Consider the following 13,360-nt stretch of genomic DNA (forward strand, 5'->3'; position numbering starts at 1 on the left):
GCGTGTTTATTATAAGTTGTTCATTAACAAAAAAAAAAGCGTAGCTGAAAAAGTTTTACAGTTTTTGTTCTTATGTTGGTCCATTATTAATCTCTTGACAAAATTGGAATTTTTTTTAACTGTTACAATTTAAATTGCCTCGCTCTTGTAATAACCTTTGGTTATCGAGCTCTCTCAAGATGATTTTTGTTGAAAGAAATCCTTGAATAGCTTTTAAATAAATGTGAAAAACCATAAAATTACTCCACTCGCTTCTATACTTTGCCCTGTTGATCTCAGCAGAACATTATAACACGTTGCTAAGATATAAACCAAATCAAGATTTATGAGGTATAGTAATATACATGGATAGCCCCTATGAAGTTATAGCTTTCAGAAGAGAGTCTAGCTTTAAGTGCAATCTTCTTCGCTAATACCATGGATTATCCATAATCTTGTCAACACGTTATTGCTGCTCCAATAAAACCATATCTTCTCTTCTTTTATCCTTTGCTCAATCAATAGCGTTTTCTGAAAGGAATTTGGTCGTCTGAGAATAATGGTTCACAGCTTCTATTTATGGACACAAACAAAGTAATATCAGATGATTATGGTACAATCCGAATATGTGGTTGGCGAGCAATTTTCGAACTAAAGTGGAAGTTCTATAATATAACTTTGCACATTTATTGAAGAAGATGTTTATTTGAATGTCCTGAATTGCTTCGGTTCATAATCTTAAAATATTTTATCAATGGCATCGATAAAAATCAAGAGGTGGCAATAAAATTCATAATATATTTTTTCCCTTTGCCTTAGCACTTTCAATGTGAAGAACTGAAATGGAAAATCATGATTACCCATCAAATAACACAGATGCCAAGGAAGTACACTTTGGGAGTAAAGAAGAATTTTTATTCTGTGTTTCAGAAAGATCCCGAAGTGCCTATCAGGCATATTCAAACTAGTATATCGAAGGCTATAGTGAGTGTTTTTTAAGCCTAGAGTTTATGTTCAATATATATTTTTTTCAACGGTGAATGAAGTTTAAGCAGGTTATTCACAAAGATTTTCATCTGCCCTCTCAGGGAACATAGTAACGCCGACAATTTACCCGAGCAAACCATTCGTGTTATTGTACATGGATAGCTCGGACCAAATTATTGGAGTCTTAATATTAGCTTCAGGTAAGAGAACTACTTGGTCCCTGGCGTGTTCAATGCCCCGGAGTTATTCTTGTAACCCTGTGGATTACGTCTATATAACTGTATGATAAACAGTGCCTTCCATAAGCTGAATGGTGGAGAACTATAGACTAAGTTTCCTAACCAGCTTACGTTTCAATTAGAATTCTATGTCAGTTATTATCCTTTGCTATCGCTGCAGCTCGACTGTGTACAAATAGTGCCGCACTCTATTCTGCATCCATTGCTAGGCATTGCATGCGTTAGACGTGTCTCTGTGTACAAGTTGTGCATGTTCTGTAAAGTGCAAAAGACTTAGGCCTATATGATGATCATTTACGTGTTCGTGTGCAATCCGATATTAACATTAAGTCGCCTATATTCTTGGCTAAGCCGAATGATACAAGTCAATCTACATTGATCTCACCACCTGAGGATTAAATATGAAACTAAACTTAAGGTTCTGATTAAAGTGCATGCGTATACTCACTATACTAGCTACGAGCAACATTTAGAAGTACTGTATTTTTCTTAATCTAAGGTTATTATGCTCGTATGAACAATTATACAGAGAAATAGAGTGGGCCAGTAAATCAGAGTCTCTTATAATGGGAGAATTGAACTTCCCAGATATTGACTGGAACTTGTGAGTTGGTCACTCGCACACTAGCAAGGCTTTTGTGGATTTACTGGATGATTGTTTTCTACAGCAGCATGTTAGAGAGGCGACAAGAGGGAGTAACCTTCTTGATCTGATTATCAGCAGTGACTATTCATGCATTAAAAATTTACAGATAAAGGAACCACCAATAGATGGTAGTGATCACAGTGTACTGATGTGGAATTTACTTAAAGATGTAACTACCATCAGGGGTAAAGGAAGGGTTTTTGCTTTCGTAAAGGCGAGTACAGTGGTCTCAGAGATTTTTTAGGTTCTATACAGTGGGACCAACTCATCATGTTACCAACAGCAAATTCTAAATGGGAAGCACTCAAAGAAATAATCTTGGAAGCTACTAGACTTTTTTTTCCAACTAAGATATACTGCTCAGGCCCAAATGGATGTCAGATGAATTAATGAGACTGGTGGCAGAGAAGAAAAATGAATGGGATGCATATAAATTATCAGGAGATACAGAAGCCTGTGGTATATATAAGCTAGTCTGTAATCAAGTAACAAAGGAAGTTAGCCAAGCGAAGGCAGATTATGAAGGTAAAAACCTTTGCATGTTTTGACAAAGGATGCAAAGAAAAACAGCAAGGACTTCTTTACTTATATAAACTCTAAAAGGAGGGGGATGAATCAGATTAGTCCACTTGATATAAATGGTTTGACTGTAGATGATCATTCTCAGATAGCTGCCGAATTAAATGAGTATTTTGCATCTACATTCACACATGAGGAGTTCTTTAAGAAGGAGAGGGCCAGATGTTTATCAAACTCTAACAGGGAGCTAAATGATTTTGTAATAACTAAGAGCAAAGTTGAGGAGAAATTGTTGAAGTTAAGCATAAGAAAGGCACCTGGGGTGGATGGGATCTATCCAGTTACATTAAAGGAGGCAGCAAAGGAAGTAAGCAAACCCTTAGCCATAATTATGAGAGCATCCTTCACTCGGGGGAAGTCCATGGGGACTTCTCCCGAGTGAAGGATGCTCGGTGAAATGCCTTTGTGAAATGTATCTCCAATTCACAAAAGGGGATTAAAGGGTGACATAAGTAATTACAGACCTGTTATTTTGACTTCTGTTCCAGGAAAAATAATAGAGTCACTGGTTAAAGATGCATTGCAGGATCATTTAGACAAGACTGCAGCAATAATTCAAACACAGCATGGGTTTCTCAAGGGGAAGTCTTGTCTGAACAATTTTATTGGATACTATGATGCAGTCACAAAGGAACTGGACGCAAAAAATAATTCTGATATCATGTATTTGGATCTTAGAAAGGCTTTTGATACTGTTGCGCATGGAAGGCTACTGTACAAATTGAAGCAGTATGGTATTAAGGGCAAGTTGCAACAATGGATAAAAGGATGTTTGAGTGGGAGAAGGCAGCGAGTGGTGGTCAATGGGTACTGCTCTACGTGGACTAATGTTACTAGTGGCGTCCCTTAGGGTACGGTGTTGGACCCAACGTTGTTTTGTATATTTATTAATGATATTGATGAAGGTATATCAAGCTTAATGTCAAAGTTTTCAGATGATATAAAGGTTGGCAGGGTTGTTAATAACAATAATGACAGTATGCTGGTGCAACATGCTCTGAAAAAGTTGGGTAGATGGGCTGAGAAGTGGCAACTGAAGTTTAACTTTGGCAAATGCAAAGTGATGCATGTGGGTAGCAATAACCCCAGAGAAATGTACCAACTATGTTGTGTTACACTCAGGGTAGTGGGGAATGAAAGAGACCTTGGGGTATTTGTGCAGTGAGATATGAAGTTTTCTGACAGTGCAGACAGGCTGCCAGAGGTCATGGGGTCTTGTCAATGATATATAGGAATTTTTCTAGCAGGGACAAGGAGGTGATTATCCCCTTAATAAAGCAATGGTCAGGCCACACCTTGAGTACTGCGTACAGGTCTGGAAGCCTCATTTTAGGAAGGATGTAGAGCTGCTAGAACGAGTTCAGAGTAGAGCAGCAAAACTGGTGAAGGAAACAAAGGGGTGCTCTTATGAAGAAAGGCTTAAGTTCTGCAAATTACAGCATCTGGAAATTAAGCACCTGCGAGGCAATCTGATTGAGGTGTATAAGGCCTTGAATGGATTGAGCAGGCTTAATACTGAGGGATTCTTCCTCTTGCTCAGATTACAAACCTGAGGGGACATAGATTCAAACTGAGGAAAGACAGTTGTAGAATAGGTGTGCTGAAGTTTAGGTGTGCCTTTTGACAGTTATATTTGAAACAAAGTTCTGGATACTCTAAATATACTGTTGACAACAGACATCATGGAGATGCCGTTAAAATTTCATTATAATTTAATTTAATTAAAAACCTACAAGCTAATTTTCTTTTTCAACCCAGCACTCAGAAAACTTGTCAATGTAAGAAACAAGAAAGTTCCGATAAACATGTCCTAAAAGTCTCTATTTCAGAGATATTAAAGCTTGTTGTATTAAACGTTGTTGGTACTTATGATTTTCTTTGTTTCAAACCCGTTTTACACAATCATTCTTTTATGACATAAACCCTTTTATGTAATTTATAATAAATGTTATCTCGGAAATAAAGACATTTGAGATAGTTATATGTTTATAGGAACTATTTTTTTCTTAATTTTATCTCTCAAATATGCTCCTATATTCCATGCTATTTTGAAACACCCTCTTTATCAAAATTGATGTTTTTCTTGTAAAAAGCGTGAAAGCTATTAATGTAGCTTTCTTTTCTTTGAAGATACAAAGTCAATTAATTGGATTTTCAAAACTTATTGCCTAATATATTAGGCAATAAATTTTCTCAGACGTTCCTGAAGTACAGAAAATTCAAGGTACAGTAATCGCACTTAAGCCTAGAATTTCATAGTCTCAGATCACTTGGGAATTTGTTGAATCGCAAGTGACCTGAAGCTAATATTTGTTAAATTAATTATTAAGGCTTAATTATTTGATAAATTACTTATTTAATCGGATAAATAATACAAGGGATTTTGTTGTAAATTTCCAGCATTTTTTTTTGCTTTTTTTTCCCTTCCTAAGAATATTTTAGGAAAGAAAATTAGTTTCTTTAGAGCTTCTCTTCTATTGATCCCTAACTGCTGACCTTTTATCATGGTGTTTCGTATTCTAAATCTTCAAAGCCCTTGGAAATATGTTAACGGTTCATCAACCAACTCATAAATTAGTCGGTTTAATGAAAGGATTAAAGGAAGCATAGCAACTGCTCGACTGAGAGGTAAATGGAGGGAATATAAAAGATATTTCATAGGAACATAATTGACATTAGTCTGCCCATGGAAAGCCCTAGGCAACAAAAACAAAATCTTTTTATATTCTCTAAACTTTGTCGACCGACTACTTTATGAAGAAGCAACATCAACTGTTCTTTCTTTGTATATGTCCATGACGCATTGTTTTTCTATAAAATAATGGCAGCCTATTAAAAATTAATCGCAGCAACAGAAAAATCAAGTTACAGGTTTCCATAGCGTATGCGCACTAATATCCTGTGATATAGTGTTGTGTTCTTACAGTTTTTATGTGCCACGTGTAAATATTGGTATTAGGAATGGTATTGATATATAATTTACAAAGAATACATCTCAGTGAAGTATTTGAATTAGCATTACTGCTTGAATAAATAGTTTTCATTTAATGAATCAAGAAGTTGGGAAAGAAATAAAAGGAGTGACATAGAGAGAGTTTTCATGTGACTATTTCCCTCGAGAAATCTGTTAAATTGGTGTAGGGAGAAGAGCTAAAGACAAATTGACAGGCTTAAACTAGTTTTAACGACCTCTAAATTGTAACTGCCCAAGTTGTTCTTAATGATGTCTGCTAAGTAGGGTTGAAATTTCCTGCAAAGTAATTATAAAAAATCCCTCTTCATTATGCAAGTTCGAAAATTATACTTCGCTGAGGTACTTGAACATCACTCAGCGTCATTGATCGGCACACCAAAGTGTACATGCATCTGCCACAGGAAATGGCATCGTAAACAGCTCTCTTTCTTTCTTTTTTCCTTCCAACTAGCTTTTAAAAAGATTGGTATTCTCGTGTCAAATTATCTTGTACATTTTAATGTGTTCTGCCTACGTTAATTTTGTTTCTCTTTCTTCAATGATACTTCTCGATTGTATATGCATATATATTCGTAATTTAAAAAAATGGCAACAAAAAACAATTTATTTAGGCTTGTGTTAGGTACAAATGTATAAGGAATAAAACCCAAACAATCTGGTATCTTTCAGCACGACCATGACCAATATTGGTTGACTTGTCCCATTTTTTGGTTCTTACTATAAAATGCACACTGCCCTACCATTAATATCCGGGCACCCCTCCATAGATGGGGAAACAGATCCTCTGCATGCAACACGTCAGAGAACCTGCTATAAATATGTACACTGGGCTTCGAATAGACAATTGCAAAAGTGGGCATGCAAGATGACACGTTCAACAGAATTGATGACCTCAACAAATGCAAGACGCTGATTAATATGGTGTAAGGAGCGCGAATCCTGGACTGTAGAGCAATGGAAAACAGTCCTATGGACAGACGAGTCGAGGTTCGCACTCTACAACTGTAATGGCCGTTCCTGGGTGTGGCGAATGTCAGGGGAACAGTTCCATTCTGATTGTATCCTCCCAACAATGAAGTTTGGTGGAGGCAGTGTCATGGTATGGGCTCCTTTCATGGTTTAGCTTGTCCAGGACAGCCTGGACAATTGCGCACTTCCAAAATTATGGCAATACTTCGGGAAAGGCCTGTATCAGCAAGACAACGCACCATGCCATACTGATGGGGTCGTAACAGAGTGGTTTGAGGACATGGGTGTGGAAAAGTTGGATTGGCCAGCCCAGAGTCCTGATCTGAACGGATGTGTTGGATCGTCGGGTACGTGCACATCGAGATCGCCCAAAGAACAAGGCCGAACTGGTCGCTGCGATAAAGACCGAGTGGAGGAACATATCACCTGACATTTATAAAAAGCTGGTTGAGAGTATGCCGCGAAGGTTGAAGGCTGTCATAAAAGCAAAAGATTTCAGCACAAAATATTAAATGACACAATAAAAGCTCTTTTTTTTGTCTAAAGAATAAAATAAGATTGATAAAATAATAAATGACCATCATGTATTCAACTTAATCACTTTTTGATATTAGTAGCAATGCTTAAAACATATACACTAAGTGGCCAGTTTATTAGACGTATCAACCTAATAGTGAAGAGCAACCTCTTTAATCCTAAAAAAAAAAAAAAAAAAAAAAAAAAGCCTGAAGTCGTAGAGGTATGGACTTCAAAAAATGCTGAAAGCATTCCACAGTAAAACTGTCCCAGATAGACTCGGTCGCATCTTGCAGGTTTCTGGGATCAGATGGTACCTTTCAGCACGTTTAGTGATTCGTGTATTCCTGCCACGCATGTCACCTGTCCGTACGTGAGGGATTAGTGAATTACTGTCACAAACAGTTCCTTCTACCAGATTCTCACTCAGGTTTAGTTTCGATTACTGAGCAGGTTGACTAACTCGTCCACTAAATGAAAAAAAGGCAATAAAGGTTCCTCGCGTCACTGACGGGTTTCGAATGCGGGCCTTTTCCATCTGGTGTTGGGAGGACGGTAATTATGACCACTGTGCTATCCTCACAGGATCCACCGGCATAGGAAGGACATAACGTGTATTAGATTGCACGATGTGTTTTACCCTGCGCTGTGTCCTGCGCTGTGTCCTTTCACAGGAGACAACGGAGTCTTATGCACTTCTATCATGGCTCCGTTGTCCCTTATATCAAGGCTCCGCTCCCTTAAGGTGTGTAATTGCCAAGCTCAGAGCCCAACATCTTTTAAGCCGCTTCTCATAGGAATAATGCTTAGCCGTCGTCACCAGATCCATTCATCCTACTTTGAACCTTCTTTGGGAGTTCTGTATCTTTGATTAGATGCAGCCACCAGACCTAGATACAAATTCCTAGTACGGTAGCACCATCGTCTTATAGAAAGGGATAATGAACATCTTTCTCTCTACTTGCAACATTCCGATAGCCTGCGTCCTTTTTACTGCTCCCTTATACAATACGTTGAACTCCAGGGCTTTCTGTGTCATAATCTCAAATCTTCCTCATCCTGCACATCCTCAATTCTCTCCCACCCAGTCTATACACTACTCTGAGTTTCTCTCCACAAGTGAAACTCTTACATTTGATAGTGTTAAACTTTAGCTGGGGGTTTTCAGATCACGCTTGCAGCCAGTCCAAATCCTTGAAGCAGCAAGCCCTGGTTCTGATCGTTCCACCCTCCCAACCTTTAAGTCGTCAGCAAACATTGACAGCTTCTCCTTCATATCCTCGTCAGTATCATTTAGGATGATAAGATACAAGATGGATCCGATCACTGATACTTGAAGGACTTCTCATGCTACTCCAGTCCACTCTGAGGAATACACGTTTATGTTTATTCTTCAGAGTGATGTCCACTCTGAAGAATACACATAAATATTATTTTCAAAAGAAAGCGAACTGATATTTTGAAGTTTAATGATAGAGGACGCCACTAAAATGGGGCTTCTAGAAAAATAAAGGTGAACTGCTGATCGATGATCCAGTTACGCTAACTGAAGGTTATATCTTTAATACTAATATAAGTATTAACGATCGAGGCACGTATGGCTGATAGGATCTCCTTTGTGATTCGAAGTACAGATAAGTAGAAATAACTGTAATCTATAACGTACGTGCTATACATGTAAGTCTGTGATCTGGATATACACCGTATTATAAAAAGAATGCGACATACAACGAGGAGTCATCGTAGGATGCCATGTTACCAATCTATTCTTATAATTGCAGTAAAAGTGTAGTACCCCACATTTGGTGGCTGACGCAATCACCAAATGGAATATCATGGCATTACTACAGCCAGAAACTCTAGAGCAGACCACAGAAATTAACGAAAAGAGACCTGAGAACACTCAGAAGATTGGTATGCATTATCCCTCACTGTTCATTGATCCTCAACAAAGCGTTCAGGCAAGCCACGGAAACTGATATTCATACATCGACTTGCCAAGTACAAAACCCATTTTAAGCATCTCTTGGAAAGATTGGAAAGCTATGTTATGAAATGATGACTCGAGGAGTCTGGTTGTCTGATTTAATGGTCGTGGGTGAGTCTGGTGGCTGCTCGTCAGATCCAAACAAAGAGAACATTATTCTTCAGAATGTATCATCCCAAACGTTTACTGGTGGTGCTGGAGTTGTTTCTCGTGGTTTTGGTTTGGGTATTGTTGCAAACCAAACCATTGTTCCTGGAACAATGAATTCCATCAGGTATATTGACATTCTGGATAGTTCCACTCTTCGTAGACTAGAGCAGCAGTATAAGGAGGGTCAGGAACGCTGGGTGCCTATGAAGCGCCTTTTTCCGCGTACTCCAAAAAAGAATAATAAATAATTGTAGACAGTTATTTCAATGATCAATGAACACAAAATAATTCATTTGAAATTAGAAAAACTACAACTGTATTCAAACATTTAACAACAACAACAAAAAATATATTTTATCAGAATATTTATCATTCGGTTCTTATAATTACGGCTGAAAACAAATTTTATATGATAATGTAATAGATATTAGATCGGTTCGAATCTACCGATGAGGTTATCTAATGGGAAATCGTTACTACTGCCAATGACCACTTAAAACTGACCAGAAAAAGTTCTAGAAAGATTCCTAAAAACAAAGAATGAATTAAACAATCGACCCTTTCTGTTTAGTAGACAAGAGAACCTTTTGTGAAACAAACCGTGATTGCTCTATAACTTTTGGAAACGAAGTGTACACGAAAAACTAAATGAAAGCACTTTCTAACTACTGCCGCTCAATGAAGCAAAAAAAAGATTGAAATATTTTGTGGCCCACTTAATCGAGCAAACATGCTGCAGGAAATCCTAGTTTTAAATTTAAATACGAGTGACGTCTCAACCTCTGACAACCAATCTTTCTAAGACTTTTCTTTGTGTTACTTCTTTGCCGTCTTCTTTTTTCCCTCCTTGTAACCTCCCGCCACCCTCCGTAACAACCTTCCGTTTCTCCACGCGCGCAATGCCCACACACACACACATAAGCAATCGATTGGCCATCGCGATAAAACCCAACGACTATCCAGCGTGGAAGTCTCGAGACCGAGGCGATGAACAGAACTCCACATACGACCGCTGAGTGCCCTCTATCAGCTCTCGGAGATGCGTTGAACGACAAACTTGCATTGTTTAGTTAAGACCCTGGCTTTTTGTATCGAGATGAAGTTTCCAAAGTAAGAATGGGTGCTTCGTTAAAAGGGATTTGCTTCGGGGACCGTGTTCGGAAAGACGAATGATATCTGGGTGAGCATTGACCAGCAACGTGCAGATTTTTAAGCCTGTCGGTATTGTGCGCGTGCCACTTGTTCCATCAACTGACTTTGTAATCATGCCCACAGAATGAAGATCTTCTGAGTGATAAATACGCCCCTTCCCACGCTGCTTTTAGTCTTCGTTCTTTTTTGACCTGGACTTCGTAGAGAATGGACAAATTCTTTCAACTGGAAGTAGCAAATGGGTTTTTATCGTGAAATATGCATTTCTGCGGTGCAATGTCGCATTTGGGGTTAAAGTCCAATTTTATGGGTGAGCAAAGGAGCTCAAGTCTCGACAGTACCCCTAAGCATACTGTAGTGCCGTGGACACGGTAAGTATATTTGATGTTACTCGTAAGGATTAAAGCGTGGCCATTAGACTAATACTACTCTTTATGCATTATTTGGAGAGATCAATTAAACCTGTAACACTGTGTCATTAATGATCACTTTTTAACCTAGAAAATCTAAAATTTAATAGTAAACTAACTTTGTTAGATGTTCCTTTTTATTAATAATAATGTATTATATAAAATAATCATTATACTTTTAAATTATAATGTTTAAAATGTATTCTAACAAATATCAAATATAGCTTTGTTTCTCATACCCGGTTACTGTTTAAGTAATTTATTTTAAACTGCACGTCTGTTCGAATGACCTCATTTTGTTGCAGAACCTTAAAAATCAGTTTTACCATAGGAGCAGAATCACTTCTGAATATCCTTTAATATTTAAAAAGGAGAGCAAAATAAAAACTTCTTTTCGAGTTATAAAAAATGTTATGTCGCCTTTTGTTGGTTAAAAACGTATCGAGTCAGCATCCGTGGACTGAACAATAGAGCACATTTGGAAGAGGCGAAACCTATCAGGGAAATGTAGGGAGATGGATCTCTGCGCTGTTTGTATGGTTGTAGCATCCTCCACAACCGGGCTTCATATCACAACAGATCCCATATGTTGGTTTAGAGAACAGTGTGTACAAGGCATTTCTGATCAATGTGAGTTGCAAGTCGGGTTGGATGTAACCATTCGGCAATGTGGTGGTACTGGAGTAGTGGAGCTTGTCGGGGTCCTAATGAAGTCCCATAAATCTGTTGCATGGAGGAACTTTACGTTTTCGGGCTTCGTGGATGCCTAGATCTCACCAGAATCCAATATTAAAGAATATTTTAAGTTATAAGACACATTCACGTAGAACAGTTTTAAAAATTATCGAGCATCTCTTCACCACCTCTAGACACTTTAATGAAATTGTGTGTAGACAACATATAAATGAATACCTCATAAAATAAAGGGAAAGTGGACGTCATCAGAGAATGTCAAGTCATGCAAATTAAATTAAAACACGAATAAAGCGGGTTGAATAAGAGAGTTGATCGCACCTCTGTTAATTCTAGTATTACACAAGAATTAATAGGGGTGTGATCAATCCTCACTGCTACACAATACTTACAACTCCTGCCCGCGTGCTGCCAATAAGGTTATTCAGAAGGTCAATAGACAACAAATTCCCTTTCTCTTTGCACGTAGCTTTTAGCTTACGTATACATATGTTCTTGGGGAAGGTTGGCGATTTGCAGTTCATCCCTTTCCCCAAAGCATCCCAGGCTTGTTCTATACGGAGGATCAGATATATTCTATAGATAATAATAACCTGATATTTATTATTATTATTACCCCGGAAGTGCATTATTACAGGGTATGCTACCATTACTTAATGTCTCTTTAAGCATTATTCCTTGACCATTAGAACTGTTCCTTTCCCATAATTAGAGTGATATCGCGTACCACGGTCTCTCTCTCTAGACATAAAACCATTGAAAAATCTCTGTTCAGTCTGAATCTAGATTCACCAGAGAACAAAGCTCTCTGCATTGTTCAGTAGGGGCAAATTGCCATGTTCTGTATTCCAACTAACAACCCAGTACAAAGTCGGAACAGCACGACCAATATCCACATAGATTCTGCGCATACACTTAGCTCGTATATGCTATAGCAATCGAAGGACCGTCACGGGCACCCACGCTCACTGTGGGACAAAAGAAACTGCGCCTTGTCAGTCGGTCCACATACAGTGTCGGTGGTCCACATACAGTGGACCACCGACGTGTGAAACTCTGTCGCCTGGTCTGATGAATCCGTTCCCAACTTTATCATGCTGATGGTCGTATCTGCATTTGGAGAAAGCGACGTGAAGCCATGGCACCTGGTGCACCCTTGGTGTTCTGCAGGGGTGTTATGGTTTGGGGACTGTTTTCATGGAATGCCCTGGGTGTTCTGATCACCGTTAATTCACGGCTTGATGTGAACCTTTCTATCAATCCCTTCATTGTGAGAGTGTATCCAGATAATTCTGGCGCTTACCAGCAATACTACGTGCCCTGCCACAAGGGCCGGCAGGTTGATAACTGGTTTCAGGAACATGACCATGGATTCTCCATCCTCCCATCACAGCCCAACCCATCAATTTCAACCCAATTGATCATTAGGAAACACTGTATACCTGGTTACAATACAACTTTCGGGCAATGAGAGCTCTAATGAAAGTCGACAAGCAATTTTCTGTTATTTTACCTGTTAAGATCTACATCATGTGGAAAAGGCCTAGAATCGAATTCCTTCAATGTCTTGAGAAACATTTTTATAGGCATTTTTTTACTTCTGACTTCACGACTGACCTAGCCGGTCTAGGATGTGGGTCACACGGTTTTATTCCTCCCGCACACAAACAAAGCAACACTACACTGCGCTGCCACTTTATTAGGTACACCCCTGCTGTGCACACAAATGGTTTGTCCTACAACGTTGCAAGTCACATGACAACAGTTGTGCATATAAATGCAGCAGAACAACCTTTCAAGTATCAGTTAAGCGTACAACCCGTAGCAGGAATAGGGAAAAGGAGTGATCTAACGGACTTCGAACGTGGCATGGTAGTAGGTGCAAGACGTGCTGGACAAAGCATCTCTGAAACGATAGTTCTCCTGAAGTTTTCACGCACCACAGTTTCAAGGGTGTATCGAGAATGGTACAACGAACAGAAAATATCATCACAACGGCACTCCTGTGGAAGAAATCGCTTGTTGATGAGAGAGGACAGAGGAGGATGGCTAGAATTGTGCAAGAAAACAGACGGGCCA

The 13,360-nt window shown here is 38.8% G+C and overlaps 1 protein-coding gene across 3 annotated transcripts in view; it reads left to right on the plus strand.

Moving 5' to 3' along the window:
* LOC150087887 (GTPase-activating Rap/Ran-GAP domain-like protein 3) overlaps positions 1-13,360 on the plus strand; it is a 459,270-nt gene that overhangs the window by 188,220 nt on the left and 257,690 nt on the right. Inside the window, exon 1 of one of the 3 annotated variants that reach the window (XM_090369246.1) lies at positions 10,475-10,549. The exons of the other annotated variants lie outside the window; for them this stretch is intronic. Coding sequence (XP_090225372.1) covers positions 10,485-10,549 — 65 coding nt within the window. The 5' untranslated portion in view covers positions 10,475-10,484. Of the gene's footprint in view, positions 1-10,474; positions 10,550-13,360 lie in introns of those variants that run through there. 3 annotated transcript variants of the gene reach the window in all.

This window comes from Mastigoproctus giganteus, chromosome 3 (genome assembly GCF_048544385.1).
Source record: "Mastigoproctus giganteus isolate SK-2022 chromosome 3, ASM4854438v1, whole genome shotgun sequence".
Classification (NCBI taxonomy): Eukaryota; Metazoa; Arthropoda; class Arachnida; order Uropygi; family Thelyphonidae; genus Mastigoproctus; species Mastigoproctus giganteus.